This window comes from Solanum dulcamara, chromosome 8, assembly GCF_947179165.1.
Source record: "Solanum dulcamara chromosome 8, daSolDulc1.2, whole genome shotgun sequence".
In the NCBI taxonomy this organism is placed as follows: Eukaryota; Viridiplantae; Streptophyta; class Magnoliopsida; order Solanales; family Solanaceae; genus Solanum; species Solanum dulcamara.
Genome location: NC_077244.1, coordinates 76,626,817 through 76,654,772, shown reverse-complemented (window position 1 = coordinate 76,654,772; position 27,956 = coordinate 76,626,817). Strand labels below are relative to the sequence as shown.

The 27,956-nt window shown below is 33.8% G+C and overlaps 2 protein-coding genes across 5 annotated transcripts; both read right to left on the bottom strand.

The window, feature by feature from the left end:
* Positions 1–4,441: 4,441 nt before the first annotated feature.
* LOC129899557 (scarecrow-like protein 14) lies at positions 4,442–7,690 on the bottom strand. Its single transcript, XM_055974559.1, has 2 exons — positions 7,527–7,690; positions 4,442–6,879 (listed from the first exon to the last, which is right to left on the bottom strand). Exon 2 carries the CDS (start codon positions 6,856–6,858, stop codon positions 4,606–4,608), a length of 2,253 nt encoding a protein of 750 aa, XP_055830534.1. The 5' UTR covers positions 6,859–6,879; positions 7,527–7,690; the 3' UTR covers positions 4,442–4,605.
* A 7,032-nt stretch (positions 7,691–14,722) lies between these two features.
* On the bottom strand, positions 14,723–20,798 carry LOC129901551 (telomere repeat-binding protein 5-like). Of its 4 annotated transcripts, none has more exons than XM_055976765.1 (10): positions 20,704–20,798; positions 18,731–18,947; positions 17,774–18,632; positions 17,244–17,453; positions 17,040–17,108; positions 16,867–16,946; positions 16,500–16,741; positions 15,579–15,911; positions 15,409–15,472; positions 14,723–15,216 (listed from the first exon to the last, which is right to left on the bottom strand). In XM_055976765.1, the coding sequence occupies exons 2-10, from the start codon at positions 18,809–18,811 to the stop codon at positions 15,046–15,048; spliced, it is 2,109 nt and encodes a 702-aa protein (XP_055832740.1). In that variant the 5' UTR covers positions 18,812–18,947; positions 20,704–20,798; the 3' UTR covers positions 14,723–15,045. The 4 variants fall into 4 exon arrangements, 3 of the variants coding, with proteins under 3 accessions (XP_055832740.1, XP_055832741.1, XP_055832742.1); XM_055976766.1 differs by having other exon boundaries at positions 15,579–15,899; XM_055976767.1 differs by having other exon boundaries at positions 15,579–15,896.
* Between the last annotated feature and the right edge of the window lie 7,158 nt (positions 20,799–27,956).

Sequence of the window (27,956 nt, the reverse complement as noted above, 5' to 3'; positions counted from 1 at the left end):
TATTGTAGTAAGTCTCAAAGAAACTTGTTAAGTTTCAAGGTTATTCGCCAAAATGACTATCATATTGAGACTGCAAATGAAGAAAAGGTTGAATACCTTTATATTACTACAATAAATATGGAGAAGAAAATTGTGCACAAAAAATTACCTGCACTTTCTTCTGGGTTGTACCATACAAATATTGGTACTGTTGAATCAAATGCCATAGTAAATAAAAGGTTTACTGATTCTAATGATTTTATCATTTGGCATGATCGGTTAGGCCATCCCGATTATAATATGATGCGCAGAATTATTGAGAATTTACATGGACACATTTTGAAGAATCAGAAAATTCTTCAATCTAAGGAATTCTCTTGTGTTGCTTGTTCCCAAGGTAAATTGATTATCAAAGCATCAGCAACTAAGGTTGGGATTGAATCCCCTGCGTTTCTGGAACGTATACAGAGTGATATATGTGGGCCAATTCACCATTCATGTGGACCATTTAAATATTATATGGTCTTGATAGATGCATCTACAAGATGGTCACATGTGTGCTTATTATCAACTCGTAACATGGCTTTTGCGAGATTGTTTGCTCAAATTATAAGGTTAAGAGCACAATTTCCAGATTATGCAATAAAGACAATTTATCTTGATAATACTGGTGAATTTACATCTCAATCATTTAATGATTATTGTATGTCAGTTGGAATAAAAGTTAAGCATCCAGTCGCTCATGTCCATACTCAAAATAGTCTAGCAGAATCATTGATTAAACGCCTCCAATTGATAGCTAGACCATTGCTAATGAGGATAAAACTTCCTATTTCAGTATGGGGGCATGCTATTTTGCATGCAGCAGCACTTGTGCGCAAAAGACCAACAAATTATCATGAATTTTTCCCATTACAGTTGGCGTTTGGAAGGGAGCCAAATATATCTCATCTTAGAATATTTGGTTGTGCGGTATATGTCCCAATTGCTCCACCACACCGCACAAAGATGGGTCCCCAAAGAAGATTAGGAATATATGTTGGGTATGAATCTCCTTCTATTATAAAATATCTGGAACCTATGACTGAAGATTTATTTACGGCAAGATTCGCTGATTGTCATTTTGATGAATCAGTATACCCAATATTAGGGGGAGAACATAAGCAGTTGAAAAATGAGATAGATTGGAATTCAATGTTACTATCTCATTTAGATCCTCGAATAAATCAATGTGAGCAAGAAGTTCAAAAGATGATTTATTTGAAGAATATTGCAAATCAACTATCAGATGCATTTACTAACCTTCCACGGGTTACTAAATCGCATATCCTAGCTGCTAATGCTCAAGTTCGAGTTGATGTCCCGATAAGACAACTTGTTCAGGCAAATGAGTCTAGGCCACAATTAAAACGTGGAAGACCATTTGGTTCCAAAGATAAAAATCCTCGAAAAAGGAAAGGAATAAATGATCAAGATGATCATAATTTGGAGGGGAGTGCTCAAGAAGAGCCCAAAGACACAACAAATGGTGATACCACCCAGGAGGTCCAAGTATCTGAAAATAATGAGAATGAAGAAATCTCAATAATTTATGTCTCGACAAGAAAATGGTGGAACCGAAATGATATTGTGGTTGATAATATTTTTGCTTATAATATTGTCATTGAAATAATGCAACAAGATAAGGATCTTGAACCAAAATCTGTCGATGAATGCAGACAGAGAAATGATTGGCCAAGATGGAAGGATGCAATTCAAGTAGAGTTAACTTCACTTGAAAAACGTGAAATTTTCGGATTAATAATCCGAACACATAAAGGTGTCAAGCCAGTAGGGCACAAATGTATTTTTGTGCGTAAACAAAATGAAAAAGGTGAAGTTGTAAGATATAAAACACGACTTGTAGCCCAAGGTTTTTCGCAAAGACCTGACATTGATTAAATGGAAACATATTCCCCTGTGGTGAATGCAATTACTTTCAGGTATCTAATGAATTTGCCAGTTCATGAAAAGCTTGAAATGCACTTAATGGACGTGATCACTGCATATTTATATGGCTCATTGGACCACGACATTTTTATGAAAATTTTCGAAGGGTTCAAAGTGCCTGAAGCATACAAGGATTCTCGAGAAAATTACTCAATAAAGCTTCAGAAATCCTTGTACGGGTTGAAACAATCAGGGCGAATGTGGTACAATCGTCTTAGCGAATATTTGCTAAAAGAAGGATATAAAAATGATCCAGTTTGCCTTTGTGTCTTTATGAGAAGGTCTGGATCTGAATTTGTCATAATAGCAGTATATATTGATGATTTTAATATTATTGGAACTCCGGAAGAACTTTCAAAGGCAGTAAAATGTCTGAAAAGGAGTTTGAAATGAAAGACCTTGGAAAGACAAAATTTTGTGTTGGTCTACAAATTGAACATTCTACAAATGAGATATTTGTCCATCAGTCAACATATACTGAAAATATTTTAAAGAGGTTTTATATGGATAAAGAACATCCATTGAGTACCCCAATGGTTGTGAGATCTCTTGATATTAATAAAGATCTATTTCGACCTCATGAAAATGATGAAGAGCTTGTTGGTGCTGAAATACCATATCTTAGTGCAATTGGTGCATTAATGTATCTTGCCAACAATTCTAGACCAGATATAGCTTTCTCAGTAAACTTGTTAGCAAGATTTAGTTCTTCCCCAACACGAAGATACTGGAATGGAATTAAGCATATATTTAGATATTTTCGAGGTACCATTGATATGTGATTATTTTACTCAAATGATTCCACATCACAAATGATCGGTTACGCAGATGCGGGATATTTATCTGATCCCTATAAAGGTCGGCCGCAGACAGGCTATTTATTTACATGTGATGGTACAGCTATATCATGGCGTTCAACAAAGCAAACTATGGTTGCCACTTCCTCAAATCACGCAGAGATAATAGTCATTCATGAAGCAAGTCGAGAATGTATTTGGTTAAGATCAATAACTCAACACATTCAAGAAACATGTGGCCTTTCTTTGACAAAAGACGCTCCAACAATATTGTATGAAGACAATGTTGCATGTATAGCTCAACTGAAGGAAGGATACATCAAAGGAGACAGAACAAAACATATTTCACCAAAATTCTTTTTCATTCATGATCTTCAAAAGAAGGGTGAAATATCTGTCCAACAAATTCGTTCAAATGACAATTTGGCTGATATGTTCACCAAAGCATTGCCAACTTCAATCTTTGAGAAAATGAAATACAAAATTGGAATGCGTCGTCTTCGAGATATTAAATGATATTTTCATCAGGGGGAGCAAAATACGCGCTGTACTCTTTTTTCCTTAGTCAAGGTTTTGTCTCACTAGGTTTTCCTGATAAGGTTTTTAATGAGGCAGCACTCAAGGCGTATTATCAAATGTGTGTACTCTTTTTCCTTCATTAGGATTTTTTTCATTGGGTTTTTCCTAATAAGGTTTTAACGAGACACAACATCTATGGATGTTCAGAATAACAATGTATATTATTTTATTTTGTAAAGTTTTAATGAGACACATTTCTCGTGGACATCCAAGGGGGAGTATTATCAACCAAGTAAAATGGTTGTCCACTTTACAATGGTGGATAGTCCATTTACTTTTTAAGTGGATAAATTGCCCACTAATATTTTCCTCCACTTGTATATATGGCAATAACAACAACAACAACAACAACCCAGTGAAATCCCACAACTATATATGACAATAAATATAGCCTTATAATTCAATGTAAAAATACACATAAAAGAAGATAATTATTACTACTCTCTATATTACTACTCTCTCTATATTAATACTTTTTATATATATATATTATCTTGCTCTTCTTCCTTTATAAAATTGTCAAGTTAGTTAGTTTATAACATGACATTTATTTTGGGATATAATCATTTCAGAAATGCGTTATTGCTTGGACCATCTAGAAAGTAAAAGCATCAGAGAAAATGACAATCACAAAACAAAAGACGTCATTCGATGTAAGAAGACAGTATTACACAGTATGAACCAGTTATGTTAAAAAACAAACGTCCATTTTGCAAAATTTTATAGCATCATATAAAGAGATAAAGGACCAAATTTCCTTACCTCCAATCCTTGGTATGCTCCTTAGAATCAACTAAAGGTTAAAAATATTGGCAAAAACTTGTCTCATTATCAGTGATAGTATCCTTTTACTGACATTATCTTTTTAGACTTTTTAAAAGCATATTCACGTCTTAGTTTTTTTTTTAGTATTACTAGGATTATCCTAATCAAAATTCAAAACGAAAGATATACCTAATACCAGAATCCTTTTTTTAACCCTTCCCGAGAAGCTCCCACCCTCGAATTAAAAGGATGCTCACCACTTGAGCAACCCCTCTTGTCGATACCAGAATCCTGTTACATAATTGTTAAACCAACAAACAAAAAAAAAAGAATTGAACTGCAAAGAGATTCAAAGTTGTAATATCAAGTTCAGCAAAGACTAATCCTTTCTATGGCCAGCATTATGTACATAATAGCTAGAGAACACATAGTTTTTGGCTTACATAACAGCATCCCTATGAACTAAGTTTGACTAACAAACATGTTTCAGACACTTCTATGCTGGCACCCAACACGAGCTAGCACATACTACCCGGCCTTTCCAACCCTGTAACATCCATTTACCATCCTCATCAAACACAAAATCACGGTGGTAGCCCGCCTTTACCTTGCACCTTAACTTCTGCACGAGTTGTTGGTTCAAGGGAAGAAGCTTGAATCCAGCCCTCATATTGCGGGCCTGCCATTGCTTGTACGTCTCAGGCCTCTCAATCCTCTCGGAACCCTCACAGGCAATGACATTCATTGCCTCGCGTCTATAAAATTCCTGTTCAAAATGCAACCTCTGCTGATCATCACGGGGTAAAGTAGCATCAAACATGTCAAAGAGAGTTGAGTAATGGAAGAGGGCCTCCCTGAAGCGAGTGACAAAGAAGGGTGCACTATAAGATCCATTGATTACAGCTTGCACGAAGATATCCGGATTCATCTTTCTAATTAAGCCCAGAACTGCATCCCTTGGACTGTCCAACATCACTGTCTCATCCAACAGGTTCTTAAAACGAAAAAGACAGTTCACAGCAACAGTTTCACCACTTACAAGTTTCAAGTCCTCAATTTTAATGTTCTCCCAATTCTGTGTTGCTATGGCATTATATTCAAATGGTACTTTAAAGCGCTCACAATATTTTGCCAAGCGGCTCCCCGTCTGTTCTAAGCTCTCTGCTGGCCTGAAGCCAGGTTGGGGAAGGTCTATTCCAGTAATGCGAAGCTTTGGAGGCCCATCAGGTATCTGTGAGAGAAGCTGGATGAGTATTGGCCACTGGAAACCATATAGTATACCAAAATCTATGAGATGCAATGTCCTGGCGTTCAATGCTGTGTGGAAGATCATTTTATTCGCAAAGAATATTGATATTTTCTTGAACGGACATGACGAAAGATAAACCTGGTACGCTTTCAATTTCTCAGCAGCTGTAATCTTTTTTGGAGCAAGGGCAGCATATAGTTGAGTGCCAGTTCCAGCCAACCGGGCTTCAAGGCCATCAGCAAATACACTGGCCAGCCTTTGGTATGCATCACCAGTAGAAGAACTATGCTGCCTGATCTGCTTTAGCTGTTCATATGCTGTCCTGTGATTGTCAGCAGCAACAGATTGTGCACAGCTAACTAAGAGAGTCCTTAGATCCACAGCTTCATTTTTAGTCCCTTGTTTCTTAGCACGAGTTTCTCCACCATTTGATCCATGTCCATTCTGATCTAAACTATTGTCTGCTGGCATTTCAGACTTGACATCACCACATATTGTCTCGCCTTTATCTGTACAAAGCAGAACCCTGTCAAACATCTCTGATAACTCAGCCTCCTCCTCCACATATATTGCTGATTGTTTGTTGCTCCTTTCATCTTCAAAATCACTGTCCTCGGGATACTGATGCTTTCTTCCTTTAGTGCCATTAGGTGAGTGATTCCTCTCATCTTTCTCTACCTTGACCACAGCCTCTTTGGTCACTTCTTCCACCTTTGGCGGAAAGGTATATTTATCCAAATCAACGACAAATTGACTAACATTTGGAAGGAATTTATTAGCTTCTTCCATCCCTCTCTTGAACTGTAAGATGGACTCGTTATCAGTAAACATGTTTGAAAGAACATTAGGATTTAAAAAAGAGTCCATATGGACATTCAAGTTGTTGACGTTGTTTAAAGAACCATGGGACCTCTCTGAGTTGCTCTGCATCATAGGTTGGATGGAGTACTCTGATGGATGACTCTCCACAGGCAAAGGCAACCTGGATTCACCAGGATCAACAATCCAGTGAGGATCAATGGAATTACTATGGGCATTGCTACTACTTGTACTATGATCACTGGAAGTCTGGAAAATGTTGTCTGGGCTTGGACTTTCAAACTGATGGTAAACATAATAAGGGGTACGATAGGGTGAAGGAGGATACGTCTTGCCAAGGGCTTCATATAAGGACTTCTCAGCAGCTTTTAGAGCAAGCGGATCATGAAACATGCTGGGCTTATCTTCTATATTCTCCTCCATAAGTATCTGGTTTAGGTACTTGAACAGGGAATCAGAATCATGATCATCTGGAGAGTCCACTTCTGAACTCACGTTTGAGGACGGAGCAATATTACCAATGTCTACCCTTGGAGCAGTGTACGGGACACCAAAAGCGACGTAGTCATCCTTATAACCGTGAGGAAGATTCAGAGACCCTTCAAAGCTAGACAAATTTTTCTGATCATCGAGCTCGAAAGTATTTCCAGGATCAGGCAATGGAATGAATCGAGGATCCATAACAGTTGTGTATAAGACAATCTACAAACAAAGAAGAAAAAGGAAAAGATCTCAAGGAGATAAAAGGAATGAAACAGGCATTGTTAGGTCGAAATAAACAATGAGACTATACTATTGAAAACCAGCTAATGGTAGGAAAAAACCCTAAGATTGCAGAAACTTTAATGGCCGCATTGAAACTAATTACTGAAATTATGAAAAGGAAATCAAAAAAATTCCAACTTCATTTCTGGTTTAACACCTGAAAAGGCCCAACAACAAACTACCAAAAGACAAAAAGTTACAGTACTATTTTTCCAGAGACTATTAACATGAAGTAACGTAATACTCATTTTCTGCATACTAATAGAGATACAAATTCTACAAGCTCAAAAATCATCACTGATCATAAAACCCATTAATGGCAATAAAAAGGAGACGAAGAAGAAGCAATCAATTCAAAGATGTACATGTACCAACATAACAGAAAAGAACAATAAAGATCAAATCTGAGTTGCAAACTTGTAGAAATGAAAGCAAACACCAAACTGCTACGAAACATCATGATTTTCTTGTTTTCAAAAGGCATAAGCCACTCGTTGGAAAAATCAACTGAGAAAAACATGAAATAAACGAAAACCCAATTCAGAAATGAAGAAGCAGCATCAGAAAAATCCCAACTTGCATACCTTTAGAGTGAAGTGAACAAGATGACAGCAAAAGTGAAAAAATGGGAGGCAGGCGCTCTCTCACTTTGTTTTTGAAGAGTAACAAAAAAGGGCAAAACAAGCAAAGAGGATAGTATGTAAAAATGATGCACACGAGTCAAGGCTGCGCCTTTATTAATCCACGAAGAAAAAGGAACCTTCTTTGAAGGAGAAGGAAAGGGAAAGCTAAAACTGTAATGAGATAAAACTTACACGGGTCAACAACTGTTCATGGGTCATGGCCTGCATCAACTCGGGTCGGGTCATCTTCTTTCTTTGTCTGTCTCTGTGTAGTGTGTACTGTGCCAAGCTGATTGGTGTTTTTTCTTCTCTCAGAAATTATATATTTTTAATTTAAAATTACAAAAAAAATAAATTAAACTCTGTGTCAAATCTAAACATCAATATTAATTTATCATGATTAATTTATGAATTATGCTCGCGTTTATCCCTTGTACCACAGTCTTGTACTTATATATAGAAAAAAATTATTAGCGTGTTACTAATCAATGTATTTGCCTTAATAGGCACCCTTTTATGGATGAACCTGTATTTCCAATTTGTTATGTATATTTGTGTATGTATCGTCGATTCATTGTGTTGTTATAAATATCGGATACAGATACAATGTGTATCCAATTAATAAAATAAGGATTATTAGATCAATTTAAATTATGTGCAATGACAATTGAAAAGTTTCTATAATATTTATGAATTATAATATCTGAATCAAATTAATCACTACTTCTCTTCATCAAAACATTAATTATTTTTATTATAATTACAACAACACAATTTTCAATTATAAAATTGTTCAAAATCTGAGTAGTTGTACATCAGAATAGATGGAATATCTAGCAAATACTCTTATTTGAACAAGTTTAATAGAAGTGATTCAGTTTGTGGTATTTGTATGCTATTTCTATTGTCTCACCAGTATTGAGATATCAATTACGGAGGAAAGCAAACGATTTATCCAGATTAATAAATCTACTATAATTTGAAGAATAAAAAACAATCACCAACACATAAGGCAACAAATGATACCAATCAGAAGCAAACACAAAAATCAAATGAGCAAGATAACATATAAATTTACTCGCAAACTTAATTTTGACTATACACTGCTAAATTTAATAGATGTGAAATGAATTATGATTTGTTTTTTCCTTTTGTCACTGAGTTTCATGTGTTGGAAATGTGCTACCACATTTTAAAGGATAATTTAGTGATTAAGATGTTATAATTACGGTTTTTGAGACGGGTGAGTATTTAATTAGAGTTTTAAGACTCTTTTATTAACTATTATTTAAAAGTACAATAAATAAATGGAAACGAGGATATTATGTTAAATATGTTTGTGTTTGTGAATTCAGAAATTGTCAAAATAATGTTTTCTGAAACCAAAGAATTGAGAGATCGCACATAGATAATTTATCAAATGGTCAAATATTTACATTAAAATTCTTGTGTTATAAATGGAAGATAGTTCTTGATACCATAATATGCTAACATCATACAACATTAATTTGTTTGTATGTAGAAGAGTAATACTTGGCAAGGAAGCAAATTGGGGCGGTCAAATTTGGAACATATTATAATATTTCGTCCCTTTTAGTCAAGAAAGATATTATACAAACGCATAAAGATTAGAATAAGTTTGAATATTCTACTAATCTTTTTGAAGTTTTCTTTCTCATATTCTCCTCACAGTTGACATAACATTGGTTAGCATTGATCATAGAATTTGAGCTTTCAAATTAAAATTTTAATGTAGATATTTATTTAAAGAAAATAGCCTAATGACCCCTCAATTTATTATCGGATTTTTCAGCTACACACTTAAATTTCAAGGGGGTTCCATCACCCTCCTAAACATTTTAAAAGTGAAATATATACCTTCTTCCACATTCACACCCAAATTTATATTAGGCAGTAATTTGCACTTGCTCTACCAACCACACAATATTATCTTTTATATATAAAAAAATTTGTTAATTTTCTTATTCTTTTTCTTTTATATTTACATTTTCTCTTGTTCTCCTTCCTTTCCCATTCATCTTTTCCTCTTTCTAACTGTTTTTGTGAAGTTTTTGCAGATTGAAGAGGAGGATACCATCCATGGCTACAACATTCTCTTCTACCTTCATCGAATTTCTAAGCACCATTGAAACCTCAATATTCTCTATTGAAACTAGAGGCAAACGAATAATTTTGCCGCCGGAACTACTTTCTTCTTCCTCTTATGCTGCTATAATATTATTTTTCAAAGAATCACTAGTAAATGGTATTGTCTATCTGGATGAAGGTATCGAGATAGCATAGAGACTAGTGTTGATTTTGATTTGACAATATTAACATGAGAAATTCGACTAATGCTTGGAATAATTTTAATAAATGGGTCTTCTCCATTAATGGATTTGTTACACAATAATTTCATTGATGAATTCTTCTCCATTAATTAGGGCTATTACCCAACAAATCTTCTCCATTATTGACAAAAGTTTAATTTTTCTGACTTTCAATTTTGATTTTGAGCCATTAATAAATTTTCAAATTGGGAAAAAGTGTATGACTTGAAGATGAGAATTGACTTAGTGGTGGAAAGCCGATGAGGGCGGAGACCTGGTGGTGGAGGTGAGCCGCCACCAGTGTGCTCGATTTGTTGATGTAATGACTCGTTAGGTAATTTTGAGAACGAGTCCTCCTTTCATAGAAGACCCTTTTCGTAAATTTAAGTTGAAAATTTTGGACCTTTCAGTAACTTTGGTTAATTAGTTGAGGGATAATTTAAGAGAATTAATTTAATTGATGGGATAAAGTGTTAATTTATTTAATAGCTTATACCACTTTTCTTGTATTTATTAAAATAGGTTAGTAGAATTTGTAAATTTTAATACATAATTAGTTTGAAAAAGAAAAAAATAATATAAAAAAAGTAAAAAATTTTTATATATATATAATCTGATGGCTTAATGCCATCAGATGTAACGAGAAAGAAACAACAGAAGAAAGGGGAAAAGAAAAATAAAGGAGAAGAGAAAAATGAGAATTTTCATTCTAAAACATCAAGGTAATTATTCTCATTCTTTTCATTAAATTTTCATGTGATTATGAACATATTTTTAGGGTATATTGGTGGAGAAATAATGCTGAAATAAGAAAATATGACTCTAGGGTTCTTCACATAAAATCTTGATTTGGGGGTCGAATAACGATCTGTTTTAGCTGAAATTTGACGTGTGAGTTTATTTTATCATGAGTGAATATAATCAGAAAGAAAATTTCAGATTTGACTTCAATGACTCGGGATGACTTTTTGACCCAATTTTTGATCCAAAAATAAATATAGCAATATGAGTGTTATTGAATTCGTATTATTATGAAGATTATGTATTTGAACAGATTTTGATCGTTAGGAAGCGTTACAAAAGGCTCAAGTTTTAAAGTGATTATTCAAATTTAATTGAGGTTTAACCCTAGTTTTGAAATTCAGAAAATATGGGAGTTGACATGTTAAGTGGTATCAAGATTAGGAACGTGTTTGTAGATTTGCTTAAATTTTTGAATTTAGGCTAGACATATGGTAATAAATGTGTTGTTAGTTTCGAAAATCTTATTGTAATTATTTATTTGACTAGATTACGTTGATTTGGAGGCCCAACGAAAAGTAAAGGCTCAAGTCCCGGAGTGATTGTTTGATTAATTAAGGCAAGTGAATTTATAAACCTCAATTTAAGCTTGTAGATGCTTGTATTTCCGTGTTATGTGTACTAGGAGTAATGATAATTGGACTGGGTTATTGACTGTATGATTGACCTTAAAAAAATAGAGATGAGGGCTATAAAATGATGATCTAATGACATGTATCGGTGGAATTGATATGTTGTGATTATGAGTTTATTTTGGACATGTGAAATGACTATGTTGATGTGAGATAGGAAAAATTATTGTTGTTGTCATGTTATTATCGCGAATTATATGAACATGAATTGATTGCATTGGTTCTGACATACTGTGTAAAACTGAAAATGATATGAAACAAAAGGGGTTGGGCCACACGCTCTGTGGCAGGTATTATGAAACAAAGGGGTCGGGCCACACGCTCCATGACAGGATATATATATTGAGGGTACGGGTCACACGCTCCGTGGCAGGTTACATAGACAGAAATGTCCCCCATGAATTCCGGACTGTAATTCAGCGGATGTGTACCAATAGGACAGACATGCATCATCTCATTCCATTGCATCACATTTTGTTGATATTTGTGAATTCGTGTTTACCCCTTTATTGCTCTGTATATGCTGAACTTAGCTTGATATGATTTATTGATAAGACTATTGATGAGTATTCGTGGATTGTATTACTGTTATTATTGTACAAATATAAATAATAGTTCATGATCAATTTTTCTTTTTATTAAATTAAAATTTAATTAAAAAATATTGGTATTTTTTAGAAAAGCCTTTTGATAGCGTATTATAGTTTATAGTGAATTATAATTTGCTCATTTGATAAAATTGCAAGAATTGATTATTTTTTTGAATAATTTTCACAAATTGTTAAATTTTCATATTTATGAGAAAAAATATAATTTTTGAATTTCAGAATACACGTCCAAATAAAATCTCAAACTTCAAATTGACCTGGTTTTGAAATCTTATCCAAACGAACATAACCAATTTGTGCTGTGAAACTTGACACCATGATTTGAATAATCATCTTTTGAGTTTAAATAATTTTTATATTATCAGGTGATTTTTATGGTAGAGAATAATATATTTTATTTTTAAGATTTTAGTATCATATTTTAAAGAAATTTGCCTATAAAAATTCGTTGTATGATTTAATACTATATTTTAAAATTACTTTTTGATGGGAAATATTATCACTATATTAAACTAATCAAAAAGTACAAGGGATCTATTAACCATTAGAATAGCTAAACTAATAGTCTATAGAATTTAAATTCTCCGTTACATATTAAAATTTGAACACACAAACTAATCATTTCAAGTTTCAAAAATTAAATAAAAGAAGTTAACGCAACTCATTAGTTAAATAGAAATAAAATATACTTAGAATATCCTAAAGACTATGAACAGCAATTGGAACAAATAACATCAAATTAAAAAAGTTATAAAATTATCTCTCTCTAAAATTGTACTGGTTCTAAAATCATTGGTGTGCACAGCCTCGACTTTCTCATTTTATTTTTTCCAGGTTCAATGACTCATACAACATACTACTTAATTATAATATACTTTTTTATTAAATAGTCTAATGTTGGATACCCATATAATCCCACAAAAATAAGTAAATGCCATTATTTAAATACTAAGGGAATATCGTGGCCCCATAGGGAATCATGAACGCCTTATTTTATTTCCTAGTCAAATAACTTATCTATGTTGGGGGATAAATGAATAGAACAAAGACACTTTATAATGATTTGACCAAATCAATTAAGTATATTACTTGAAATATGCTTTATTCATCCACTTAACAGAAAACTAGTAAAAATATGAACCCGAAGTTTCATGAGAGGTTCTAAAATTAAATCTTTTTGACCCGTTGATGACAGACGGAGCTAGAAATTTGAGTATAGATCGAATCAAACCCAATAATTTATATTTAAACAATATATATGTTAATTTTTTATTAAATATATTTAAATTTTATTTTTAAAATACGTTTATTACCACTTGAAGTCAATAGTTTGAAATTCTAGCTCCACCTTCGACGATTGATATACAACTTTGCATTGCAAGTGCATGGGACCAACAATGATCGCATATGGCTGCTAGTTTTCTCAGATTTGGTGAAAAATTATTATTTAACAAATAATTAAGTATTGATTATTTTCATCGCAACGTAGTCAAAGCTTAATTAAAAGTGGATATGAAGCGCAAATGAAAAGAAGGAAACAGACAGATTTCAATTATCATCAATCTTGCATGTTCCTTTGCTAACAAGTAATGCGTGTTGGAAAAATAATATTATTAAATAGAAAAACAAAAAAATAATGAACGAATATACAAGAAAGATTCAGACGTATCTAACAGACGATATATTTTATTTTTTTTTTAAAGATATTATAAGTTTTTTTACTATCAATTATCAAAAAATGATTTAAAAGTGACAACAATTTTATTTTATTTTATTTTTTACAAAAATAGCTTTGAACTATCAAAAATAGATCACATTTATGCTTGTTGAGTTTTGGGATCAATTTCACCCTCGTCGTCTATTTTTTTGGGACCATATGTCTAATATCTAGTCATCAAAAAAAAGTTATTTTCAATTGATATAACACTTATACCTAATAGAGTGAATTATTTTTAAAGAGATAAATAATTATTTAAATAGTATTTTTATTATTAAAGCTATTGAATATTGTATATTTCTTACAAAAGAAGATTTAATCAGAAATACAACAAATGTTCATCAATTTCTCAGAAATCGCTTCATAAAAATGCAGCAAATATTAAAATTAGATCCAAAAATACATAAATTGCACCTCAAAAATCTTTGTTGAGATAGTCGCCAAGAGAGAAATTTTTGGTTGCTAGACCCAAGTGTAAATCTAGACCCAAAAAATAAACCATAGGATAAAATTGATTCTAAGACTTAATGAAGGATAAAAGAGATCTATTTTCGATAGTTCAACACTATTTTTTGATCATTTTTTGGTTTTCTTATTTAAATAAGATAAAACAATAGTGTATAATTTAAAAAAGAGATTGTGGCTTTTTCGAATATAAGTATTTTGTCAATTGTAAATACTTACATATTTTGTATTTACACCAAACAAAATAATTTCATCTTAGCGATTAAAAATTGAAGTGATAATACATATCACTTTAACACGGATAAGATAGGTTGGGAGCGTCACCCCCGAATAGGCCCTGCAGTGCGCAATCTAAATTTAATCGAAACTCTAATACAAGCTCCGGAACACCGGATGGGGCTCTAATACCGCTTTGGGCAAGTTAAATCGATCCTTACGGTTCTCCATGAGAAAATTGGGTCTCAATCCAAAACTCCGACTAAAAATGAAGAAATTTCATGCATCCTACCATACCCCTTTTAACAGTAGCAATACTAGTACACAAGATGAACCAAAAGAAATACAATTAATAGTTTAATCTAAAATCTCAAAATTGAAATTCATGTCCAAAAAGCATAGAATCATATTATGACATTGAACTAAGTTTTACAATCAACTACGTTTCCCTTTTCTATTGAAGGGACAAATTAACTACAAAATACAACACCCTTACCTCAGAAAGAACTTCTTTCCAAGAAAAGAAGCATTTAGTACAAAAAGAATTCTGTTAGCAGAGCACTTTATTCTATCAAAACATTTACAAGAGCAGTTTCCACTCCTCTATGGAAGGAAAACTTTCCCTGGTATTACTTTTATTAACATAAGACCTTTTACACTAACAAAATAATCAAAACTCTTATTTACTCCTCAGCCACTTCCACGACGTTCCTAGAGAAGAAGGTAAGTCTCCGATGGCTGTTTCATCTGTTGTTTGGCTTGCTGTTGGGACCAGTAAGCGTGAGCGGTGAGGACCCTATCCAAGAGCTCTTGTGGCACGGGCTCGCCCCTCCTTTGCTGAGGGGATATTCTTGCTGTATGCACCAGAGTTTTCCATTTGTCCTGAATACCGTCAATCAAATTCCATATATGCGATTACTATGTCTATAAATAAAGAGGACGGATCATGACTATTTACTTTCTTCATTCCAGCTCATTCACGGAAGGTTTTGTTAAAGTAACGTAGATGTAATGGAAATTAAGCACATGATGCAAGTATGCCACTTTAAAAATCAATTGATTGACATGTTATACCTTCAAATCGACATAAGTTCTATGTTTGGCATTATCAAAAGCTCTCAGTTTCACGTCACGCCATCTGCGAAACAAGAAAACAATAACTGAAAAAAGTGAAAAAGAACTCAAGAGATAAGCAGAAGGTGTATGGATAGTCTTACCTTGAAATATGGTTTTACTAAACATACCTTCCTGTTCCAAGCTTCTCAACAGCTTGAACAAGTGCTTCCACTTCAGAGACAGAAAAAGGTCTACGGATTCGACGTTGTGTAGCCTCGGATCGCTTGGGCTTCCGCAATGGAACTACAGACAAGGCTTCTGCATTTACTGCAGTCAGTGGAACCAATGCTCTTGAATTTGCGGAAATTTTCTCCAATGCCGCGTAATGAGGAGATGGAGCTGATTCATGGTCACTTTCAATAAAGTTACTCAAACATGTTCCTGTGTGATCATCAGATCTCCCCTGCTGAATGCCGGTATGAACCACAGTAGCAGGAGATGGGCACCTGCTGACATATATACTGCAAATCCATCAGGACTTGTGATTCTAGAACGAACGTTTTTAAGAGAGCGTAGTTCCCAAAATAAAGCTTAAAAGTTTAAAGAAACAACAAACTCCTTCCTTTTTTTCAAAGGAATAAAAAAGTACTAGCGAAGATCACAAAAGAGGGGGTTGGGAGGAGTGAGGGGAGACAAGATACTAGTACTACAAAGAGTAGAAACAACCCGCAAAGAGTTGAAAGAAGTTATTGACTTCTAATTTCACAATACAACAACATATCCAGAGTAGTCTCACAAAGTGGGGTACACGCAGACTTTACCCCTACCGCAGAGGCAGAGAGGCTGTTTCCATAGACTAAAAGGGCAGCCCGGTGCACTAAAAGCTCCCGCTATGCGCGGGATCCGGGGAAGGGCCTGACCACAAGGGTCTATTGTACGCAGCCTTACCTTACATTTCTGCCAGAGGCTGTTTCCAATAGACTAATTTCACAAAAATCACACGTTATCTACCCATATAACTGGTTGTTAAATTGAAGAAGCAGCAGCAGCTCAATAATAGAAATGGCTACAGACCTAATATCCACCAGATATCGCCAAATGGAATATACCTTGTTAGCGGTTGAGGTGTTTCATAAGGAAGTACACAAGAACGACAGTCTTGACCAAGAGATTGGGAAGTTTGAACGGGATTGGGCTCGAGTGAAAAGCCCAGAGCATCAAACTTGTAATCGTGAGAAATTCCAGTCTGCAACAAGGTTTTGTTATCATCTCTAACCTTCTTACCCTGAAAAACCACACCAATGCGTAGTCCACCACCAAGTATAGCAGTCACTGCTTCCATTACGGTCCTCTGCAAAATATTAGAAGCATGAATAGTGCTTTTCCACATTGAAATTCAAAAAAAGGGAAGAATACTAATGATAGAATCCCAATCAAGAAAGTGGATTAGTATTTAAAGGTAATGCTTTCACATGCCTTTAAAGAACCAATAGTTGCATTTTCTGGAATCTCAACAAATAGCTCGGGAACCTTGAAGGACTTAATTCTAAACTTAACTGCACGAAAGGAAAAACATCCATGTTAGAACCAGGAAAGAGTGAGGGATACAAAAGAGTTCATGTGGTAACTCCAAAAGAAGGCCCTCTCACCATGGGAATCACCAGGCCTGAGGAACGCACGACCTCCATTGAAGACTGATGTTCCAGCCTCTGCGCAGCCTGTCAGAGTCGATATGCAGAGGGGGGAAATAAGTATCAATAAGAATTGAACACATACATTGAAACACATACACATTTATGCATAGTCATGTGCATGTTGTTTCATGAATGGCATGAACTCTGAAGAGAACAAACCTCCTGAAGATGCTTTACTACTACCGGAAGCATTTCCATGTATGTCATTTGTTGGAGAACCACTTATTCCATCAGTACTCATCTCTCCATCGGAATTGGAGAACGAGCCACATTTAAAGAGCTTTCTTTTCTTGAAAGGAAAATCCCTCTGAGACCTTTGGTGCTTGTAGCCAATGTTTCTGTTGAAGTAAACATGCATTGTTTTCCCACCTGGAAAAGTCCTCTTCATGTCAAACTCCAGAGCAAGTGAATATGAAGGGTTGCATAAATAATACTCTGTTCGTTCCAATTTGTTTGTCTGGTTTTGAATTGACACAGTTTAAGAAAGTACAGATAACTTTTGAATCTTGTGATCCTAAATTAAAGATATGTAGAATATACCAAAAATTCTTTTAATATTGTGGTCTTAAACATGCTATGTGAAAAGTTGAAATTAAAGAGTTGTCAAAAAGGAAAGAGAGATTCTTTTTGACATGGAATAAAAAGGAAAGTAAGACAAACAGATTGAAACAGAGGGAGTAAATACTAACCGGAATTGGCATGGCCCTCATCATCAGATTTTAGATTTTCTTCCAAATATTTGGAAGCTAGTAACTTCTTAATTGGTCGATCTTGTACACGTGGTGCTGACCTGGAGGCATTATTTGGGGTGCTAGGTTGAGTGCACCCAGAGTTTTCGTCATCATCTTTATTAGCTAACTTTACATCATTCCGGATCACCGGAAAGGACCTACAAGGAGCAGGATATGTAGACAGAGATAATTTTACACTTTCATCTGAAGTAACAAGTGTTGGAGGCTTCTTATCCCAAACATCAGGGAACTTTGAACTGGAAATTGCAGCTCCCTTATCCGTAGAAACTTTAGCATTATTTGACATCTCAATTTTCATCTGTTTATCTTTTTCGGTGTCTAGAGTACAACTGGAAAAGACTCGACAGCCAGATGCCTCCCGTTTTGTCTTCGAAGAAAAGTTTCTATGTTCCTTGCTGCTTTCACCATTTACAATTTTTTGTTTAGCAAAGAGCAACTTCTCTGAGCAATCAGAACTCATACTGGCAGATGCAGGTCTAGAGATTGTATCATTTTGAACATGTGGCAGTTCGCTTAAAGAACGATTTACAACTGGAGCTTGTGAGACAAGCTCAGAAATGAAGAACCCCCGTTCATAACAGCCTTCAGTATAAGATTTTTCTTTTAGAGATCTATTATCCTCATCCTCTTTTACCTTTACATCTTTCACAATTGCACCTTGCTCCTTCCCTCTAACAGAACCCGTAGAATCAGGCGAGCTCTCTCCCTCCCCCAGTAACTTGTCAGCTACAGTAGCTAACAAGTCAAAGGGACAAGTTCCATCGCCATCCTCTTTCCTCCTAATAATGCTCCTTCTCTAAGAAATTGACAGGGAAATAAGATCAGGATAAGTGCCTATATAGCAGAGGCATATACTAATAAGGCAAATATTGCATCGGAAAAAAACAAGATTACCCTAGCCGATCTGGTAGCTCGAGGTATAGGAGGCACCTGATAGCCATTGAATCCATAATCTAACCTCTTCTGCAACACCATATCTCATCAACCATACCAAGAAAGATCCAAAGAACACAAAACAACAGAGAATTTTTGCCCAACTTTACAGTGTAAAAACATCATGTTGCACAACTTTTGTGGTGAACTGCACCAAACAATCTAAGAAAGAAGAGACCTGCAAAATCAGAAGCATTATAATTCGAGACATTTAAGCAAAATAACATGAAGTTAATCACAAGAAAATACGTAAAATCAAAACAAAAGGATCCTAAAGTTGAAATTCTCGTAATTCAGCTTTCAGGGGGAAAAGGGTAAAAGAACAGAATCACCACTGTTTGATAAAGCATCAGATGCCAGTAGAAACAAATCCAACAAAACCAGCACATTGTATTGCAGAATTATATGCCAAACTCACCCCCTCAGTTTCATAATCTTCATTTATTGATACTTAAATGCTGGTTATCGACCATGATATTATGAATAATAGATTACGATCTGATATATTTAAATCATATCTAGAGCTGTTGTTATACCCTAAGTTCTTCTAGATTTCCAAGTAAATGAAAGCTTCACATCTTAAATACATAGCTCAAACTGCAGATTTCAGCCATGATTGGCTGCTTGATCACTAGAAAATTAACTGATGTCATAGTCCTATTCCAAAATTCAACGGGCGGTTCAGTACATACGAAAATTGAAAAGCATCCGTTATAGCAAATGAATGATGCAAGTAAAAGCTATTTCCAATTCTATATCGTTCCAATAGAGAATTACTTCGATTTGCAAGATCTCTATGATTTTTCAAGGTCCTCCTCTCCAGTAAATTGACAAAAAAGAGAAGCAAGTGTGAAATATGCACTGAGGTAACTTATTTCCTCTATCAAAATTTGGGAAAAGATGAAAATTGCCATTACCAGATCAACACAAAATAAGAATGACAAGAAACATATAGACTTTCCAACACGACCTTTTTACATGATCAGTCAAGGATATCTATGAATCAAACCAGCGGCATAAGTCACAAAATCTGGTCCATCTCACTCGTACTATATCCACGTAATCCGTCTCAAATCAATATGAACGAATGATCACAATACGCATAATATCCATTTGCAATGCAGAAATAAGGATATGCTAGAAACTCTCAACACCAAGAAAGAACATACATAGAACCCTCTTCCATCCATCCTTTGTTTAAAGGGATAAAGAAAGCATTTTCTTATGAAGTTGTACAAATCTAAATAGGGGAAACTGAAAAAAACCCGCCCAAAACCCTGTCAGATAGTATCCATAAAAGAATAACCCCTAAAATTAAAAATTCATGAACGATCAATATCCCCAGGATTTTCACCAAGGGGTAAAGCATCTCCTATATATATATACCAAAAAAAAACTAATCTTGTATATACAATGTGATTTTCCGCGGAAAGGGGTCAGATTAACCCCTCCTGCCTTGCCCCTACGCCTGCCTACTCCACGTCTCCACCCCCTACCCTCACCCGACAATACCAGAGCATTGGATCAACAAAACTAAAACAAAAGAAAGATAGATAGATCTAATCCAACACACAACCTGAATTAAATTCTCAAAATAAAAGCCCCCACTTGGATACAAGAAATGTACACGACAAGATTTTCTAAATTCAGAGGAAAGGTAAGAGATTGACAGTTAAGATTCCCTAATTACTCTGTTTTAGTCGCAGAGAAACCTTAAAAAAAAAAATCTTCTTCTAACGGTCTGGAGAATTCTCTCTCCAAGAAAACCAGGTTCTTCAGCAAAGATTGCAACTTTATGAATTTGGGAACAAATCAACAACAAGAAACGAACAACCCCACCTTAAAATACACAAAATTTACGTCTAAAGACACCATAATCAGCCATGATTAAAAATAATTCAAGAATATAAATGAAAAAAAAGAAGATATAATACCCCATAATTTTTAATGTGATGATGGAGAAAAACCCTGAGAAAAGCAGCCATGTTATGTCTTAAACCCCCACTTCTTATACAGTTACTGGCTGGCCAGTAACGGTAAATGCACGAGGCAGTACCAGGTTTCTGTCACAGAAACCACCTGAAGACCCGGTTACTCGACAAATGGTGGGCCCATATAATCTCTGTCAGGTTGGACGTAGATCATGCCACGTGTCACAACAAATAGATCAACTGGTCATCGAGAAAAACGTTGAGTCACCGAAGCCAGGGATATTTTATTTTTTTTTAAAAAAAGCATAAATAAATATACCAGCGCAAAGGTTCTGATAAACCAGTTGTCCAACAAACTCAAAACTGAACCAAGAGGCTTTTCTTTGAATTTTGTGGGTTTGTTAATTGTTTTATTTTCGAGTTACTTCTACATGACTTCACTAACTAAACATGTGCAATTTAATATTAATAATATCCTTCACTTGATTAGCTATGTAGAAATGCTCTATTGTGACCATTTATAAATCAAAAAATAATAATAATTTTTTTCAGATTTCTTATGTTAGATTGTTAGAGATATCCTACGAGGTAATAATAAAGCCTGTATACGTTTTATCATTTGCAGTTTCTATTTAATGAAATTTTTGTTATTATTATTGTTGTTATGTTAGAGATGTGTATTTTTCCTATTTATGACAATGTCTTTTCTAAAATAATTTATATTAATTTTTTATGATAAGTAATAAATTGAGATCAGGATATATATATTACGAAATAAACAGTGTTAAATGATGGAATTTAGGTAAACATGTCATACACTAATTAATAATTTAGATTTTAGCGTGTGTGCAAATAAGTAGTAGTAGTATTTTTTTCTCCTTTTTGTGAGAATTTTTAAAGATGAAACTGTTAAAAAAATAAAAATAGTTGACACTTGTCCGTTTGAGACAATGGCAGAGAAAAACGGATTAACCATACCTTCTTATCCAAAAAGAAAAAAAAAGTTACTGATGATTGAGGATGAACGTAGCTTTTGATTGGGGTTTTTACAGTTGAGTTCGATTTGTTGGGAGGTTTTTTAGTGAAAGAAGGGTAAATAGAAATTAAGGGATAACAAAAAACCTTTTGCGGGTAAAATTGGAAGGTGAGGTGTGTGTTTAGAGACAGATTATCCACTAAAATAAAAATAAAATGCCCTTAATTTCGACAAAATAGTGGATAAACCTTGTTTTGTTCTCAATACTGTCCTATAACACCAGTAAAATTTTGAAAGTTTTGTTATGGGTTCTTTTTCAGACTTTTAGGGGTTTGTTTTCATTAACCTTTTTGGGTTAATTCTTTTTTAAGAAAATGCTTGTTTTTTGGTTTAATCTTTTCTTAAAATCATGTATAGAGATGTGTAGGTTTGAGATCACGACTTTAGGGCAGAGCCAACGCTCGAATTATGAATTTGATATAACTTAATAATTTTAACTCAATATTTTTATTTGTATGTGAAAATGCATTTTTCGATTCAAACTCAAAAATTTAATCCAAAACTCATTAATTAAAAAATCATTACTCCACCTACGTACAACAACTTACGAGTAGTCAGTTACTAAGATTGAAAATGAAGGGGAGTAACAGTTAATATTTTTTGGCTTTCATTTTCCTTCAACCAACTACTCCATAATTTTCATAACATCATATCCATTTTAGTGCCTTATCACGAAAGTAATCAAACAACTATCATAAATTAAGTATAATAAGTATTATTATGCTTTAACCACGATTAAATAATAAAAGTTTACATATAAAATAATATCATTTTTAAAACTATTTATAAATAATTTAATCCTGTAAGTCTTACACACAAATGTACAATTAACACATGTAGATGCTCAATAAATGAACATCTTCCCGTAGACAAATACACCAAACAAATGGAACCATTGGAACAAGTGCAACATGTTTCCATTGATTAATTAATTTTATAAGTGATAGGTAGTTTTTTAGAAAGTGATTCATTTTAAAATACGTGATAAATACATCATGAACATATATAAATTTCAAATGAGGATAAGTACGACCATGTAACACATATAGACATTTCAAGTGAAGACAAGTACTATCATGTGCGACAATACAGACACTTATCAGTAATGGCGAAACTAAAATTATTATTAAAAATATTTAAAATTTAATATATACATACAAAAAAATACTTTTTAATCTATATATACTTTGTATAAAAAAAAAACTTAAGATCAATGTTCGATTAGCGACATGTTACTCCCCACATATGGCTACGCCGCTGCTCGTAAGGGTAATAACAAGTGTTAGAAACTTGTAGACAAGTGGACTGTGACATACAATTCTTTATCTAAATCAAATGACAAGTATGAAAGCTCACATCATCCATTTGCCCAATACTCAACAAAAGTACAGTTTTTTTCCTTGAATCGATTTTAGTATGTTAGGTAAATATTTAAGCGCACTAGATAAATATTGATGTGTAAAAATTAAATCGATCGATAAATTGAATTGAAAAAATGTTATTAGTTTATTGTTATTGAGTTATTAGGTTAACAATTATTTAATGATTTTATAAAAAAAAATATTGGGTTATCGATTCAGTACTGATTTTTCATATTGGGCTAGTAGGTAAACCGATAACCTATTAAGACTAATAATTTACTATTTTAATATTTACTCATACACAAATATCAAACAAAACATATTAATATAAATATATAATCACTATATCGCACTATCAGTACCCTACACAATTCACACTTCACACTACTTTATAGTTCACAATGTATTTACCCTTAAGGCTTTGCGACTTTAGGTTCACAAAGTTAAAACTCAAAACCTAAAGAACTAAGAACGACAGTTTTCAAGTTGCAACTACGATGGCAAAGGTTAGGCGACGGATAGGGTTGTGAGTTGTAAGTTTGATTTCTCTCTTTTTTTTACTTCTCTTCTTCTCCCTTTTTTAATTTCTCCTCTGATCCATACGCACTTTCTCAAAAAATTCGACTTCGCTGATAAACAATTAGAAGATTATTTTATCCCAATTGGGATTAAATCTGATGAGCATTTGAATTCTTTCCTTAAGAAACGTTTTTTCTTTTTCAATAATGTTCAAGATTTTCGAAAATTATTGGAGAAGTTGTATATTTATTTTTAAAGAATTTTTTTATTGGTTAAAACAAAAATCAAACCGTTAAAGACCAAAAATCAATCAACCGAAAATCGATAACATATATCTTATTGATTTGGTTATCGCTTTAACATATGTAAAAATTAAAAATCGATAAACTGAATAGGAATCGAACCGATCGATACCTACTGACAAATGCATAATTGTCACGACCCAAAATGGGTCATGAGTGACACCCACACTTAACCTCCTAAGTGGGAGAACCAACGATACAAACTCCAACTAATAAATATAACAATAATGCGGAAGCTCAAATAAATACATTTTCCCCAAAACCTGAAAGTCATCACATTAAGGACATCTAACTTCTAAAATACTAAGTCTAGAATGTCAAACACTAAAATAAAATAAGTGACATAGTTCGTGTCCGAACACTAAGGACATCATGTCGTGACTAAGAGAATTCATCGTCAGCTAGAAGGATAGCTCACCCTGATATCTTATGAACTGAAGATTGACTAGAGCTGAAGTCAAGTCGAAGCCGATGGAAGACTCGCTGCACTCCACAAATAAAACAAAAAAAGATACAAGTAGGGGTCAGTACAGGATAACATGTACTGAGTAGGTATCATCGGCCGACTCAAAATAGGAATCAATATGCAATAAGTAATAGCGAGAAATCAACCGTAACACTTAACAGGTGGCAACCAACAAGATCAAGATCAAGTGACAACACAATGAACCATTTCATAACCAATCAACAATATTAAGATCACACATGAGGACTCAAGCCTCCATATCACACCCTTTTGGAAAATGAGTTATTGGAGATTGGGTAGTATTAAGTCATTTTAATTTATTTTTCTTTAATATTATCGTGCCGGAACGTGACACTCGATCCAAATATACCGTGTCGGAGCGTGACACCCGATCCAAATATACTGTGTCGGAACGTGACACCCGATCCAAATTGTTATATCCCATATTTTTTTTAATTTTCACAATAGGACATTTTTGGAATAACGGTAACAAGTCAAGGGCAAGGCTATGTTTGATTTTATTGGATACATAATTCTTATGACTAAATTAGGATGTGAAAACATTGGAAAAGATTAAGGACAAAATTGAAATTTCTCATGTGGAAATACCATAAAAGGTTAAGGACAAAATTGGAATTACTCATGTGGAAATACTATAAAAGGTTGAGGACAAAATTGGAATTTCACATGTGGAAATACTATAAAAGGTTGAGGACAAAATTGGAATTTCACATGTGGAAATACTATAAAAGGTTAAGGGCATAATTGGAATTTCAACTTGGAAATATTAGAAAAGGTGAGGGGCAAATTGGTAATTTCACTTAGAAGTCTTTATGTCTTCCAACTCTTAGAACTTTCAAGACAATTCAAGAAAGAAGAAAAAAAAAACAAAGGAAAAGAATAAGGGGAAAATCGATCATGGAAAAAAATAGGGAGAAAATTGAAATCTTGCTCCAAAAATTATTTTCTCCTAGTATTCCTACTAATTCAAGGATTCTCTACAATATGATAAAGTTATTTTGGAAAATAGGAGGCTTGTTTGGTTGATTTGAAGCTTTGGTAAAGTGAAGAAGTTGGAAGGAAAAGGTAAGAATTAATCCAATTTCTTTGTGTTATGAAGGTTGTTTATGTTGTAGTATGTGGAGATGTGTAGAATTTATGAAAATATGGAAGTTTTCATGGTAGGTTTTACATATGTATAAATCCATGTATATGAAGATTGTGGGGGAAGATGAATTAAATTTTTGTGTAGTATTTTCGTGTAGTATTTTTGGTGTAGTATTTGAGTAGTAGTATGATAAATATTTGATGTTGAAAATGGAAGTTGGATGAAATTAATTGAAGTTGGAAATATGGGTTAGGTGATGAAATGGAAAAAAAATAAGTTTGTATAATTTGTTAGTTGTTGTTATGATTTTTGGGATATAAATAAAGTTTATATGGTGTAAGTTGGTATTAAAATGGTTTGTAGGAATTATGTAATTTTAGTATGATATTATAAGAATATGGAGGTAAGTTATTAAAAGTATGGATTCTTGTTGTTGATTATGAAGTTGAAAGAAGGAAATGAATTTGATTATGAAGTTGAAAGAAGGAAATGAATTTGATTATGAAGTTGAAAGAAGAAAATGAATTGTAATAGTTTTGTTGCATTTATGGAATTTTTGGGTGAAATATGGAATTGATGAATATTGAATAGTTTACTTGGAATATTTTTCACCTATGTTGGAATGAGTTGAAATTAATTATGAACATGAAATATTCATATTTATTTGGAAATGCAAAGTTTGGTTGAAAGTTGTTGCACTAATTGGAAAATTACATCAATTTATGTTATGGTGTGTTTAAGTTGATTATTGATGGAATTGGTGTTGATGTTGGCTTGGTTGTTGATATTGTGGCCGAGTTGTAATCTCGGGGTTGTCATATATATAGGGGAGATGCTGCCGAAATTTTTGTAGACAAGTATTGGAAAAATTGAGTTCTTAAAGTCTTATGAATAGTAATTGGTAAATGTGACCAATTGTAGATTTTGGAGAAAACGAGAATTGAATTTGGACAACCGTAAAACGTCAAAAAGGTATGTAAAGTTTTATATTTTCTTCTCTTGGCATGTCCTAGATGTAATAGGAGTGAATACGAACCTCGGGGATCAATCTACTCTTCGAAATCGACGCTCGAAAATTTTCCTTTTCTATTCAATAGAATTGAATTAGGTAATTATGAATAATTTTGGAAAAATTGTCTAAACTTCTAGATTTTGCACAAATAAATTCCGAATACCTTGAAACTCTTCTAAATAATATTATGAAGTCCAACGCACGTGATTTGTATACGCCACCTCATTTGACCGAGGTGGGCCCCACTATTCCGAAATTTTCTTCGTTATTCCGTTTGAATTACGGTAGGTAGAATTGAAAGAAACTCTTTGCTATGCTTTCTAATATTATATGAATAATTATTTCGTTAATTTCCATAATATGTTTTGAAAGTACGGAGGCGATTTGGAAAATACTATTTTTACGTAGACTATTGTGATATTGGAAGTACTTGTATTATTATTATTATTCAAGTTTCCTTTTATGTTTTGTTATTGAAATTATGCCATTGAGTCTGTATAAATGTTTTGTAATTTAAATTGCATTTAGTTTCTCACTACTCCACTCGTGGATGCCTCAATGCTTCTTTCACTGAGCCTGGGCCAGGATATGTTTTCGTGCGTATTTCTCTGCATTGTTCGTCGTGTCCCGACGTGAGGGGGCAGGTATGACATGTACATGGGGTGGTAAATGTTATGCCACGGAGTTATGCTGTGCCATGTACATATATGTTTGTGATATGATATGATTTGATATGGCCATCTGATATGATATGATTTGTTACGGAGATATTCCCTACTCTGGTGTTATGATGTGCTGTGGCGCCAATGACAGGAGGGCGACCACGTTTTGTTCACCGAGTCCCATAAAATGGGGCCGGATACGGCATATGTATTTGCATATATGATTTGAGATTATGAAAAGTATTTTGAAATTCTAAACATTTATTTTATTTTCTGCACATACTATTCAGATTATGATTTTTTTTATTACAATTATACTTTACATATTCGGTACATTTTTCGTACTGACCCCCTTTTTTCGGGGGGGGGCTGCGTTACATGCCCGCAGGTACCGAAGTTCGATTTGCTGATCCACCTGTTTAGGATATTTGCTGCGTCGTTGACAGTGCTCTCTTATTCGGAGCTTGTATTTTGGTACTGACTTTATCTCTGTATATTTAGATATGTTGGTCAGGGGTACGACGGGGCCCTGTCCCGTCATATGACTATGCTATCATCTGTAGAGGTCTGTAGACAGAGTTATGTTGTGGGTTTTGTATATATGGTTTGGATTTTTGTGTGTTTTGTGATAACCTTTCAACTCTCGTGCGTATATCTACTTTTATGATATATTTAATAATTTCTACTAATCACTACATTTGTTTATTCGGAAAAAAAATTAGACTAATTTGGGATAAGGGTACGTGTGGGTGCTCAAAATTGGGCACTAGTCGCGGCCCACGGGGGTTGG

What these genes read in the sequence shown, in the direction of transcription:
- LOC129899557 (XM_055974559.1), bottom strand. Translation starts at nt 6,858, where the DNA reads ATGGATCCTCGATTCATTCCATTGCCTGATCCTGGAAATACTTTCGAG.
- LOC129901551 (XM_055976765.1), bottom strand. Translation starts at nt 18,811, where the DNA reads ATGGTGTTGCAGAAGAGGTTAGATTATGGATTCAATGGCTATCAGGTG. An exon ending in ACACCTCAACCGCTAACAAG is followed by an intron (nt 15,912 to 16,499) that starts GTATATTCCATT and finishes ATGGATTTGCAG; the next exon opens with TATATATGTCAGCAGGTGCC. An exon ending in GAGAAGCTTGGAACAGGAAG is followed by an intron (nt 15,473 to 15,578) that starts GTATGTTTAGTA and finishes CTTGTTTCGCAG; the next exon opens with ATGGCGTGACGTGAAACTGA.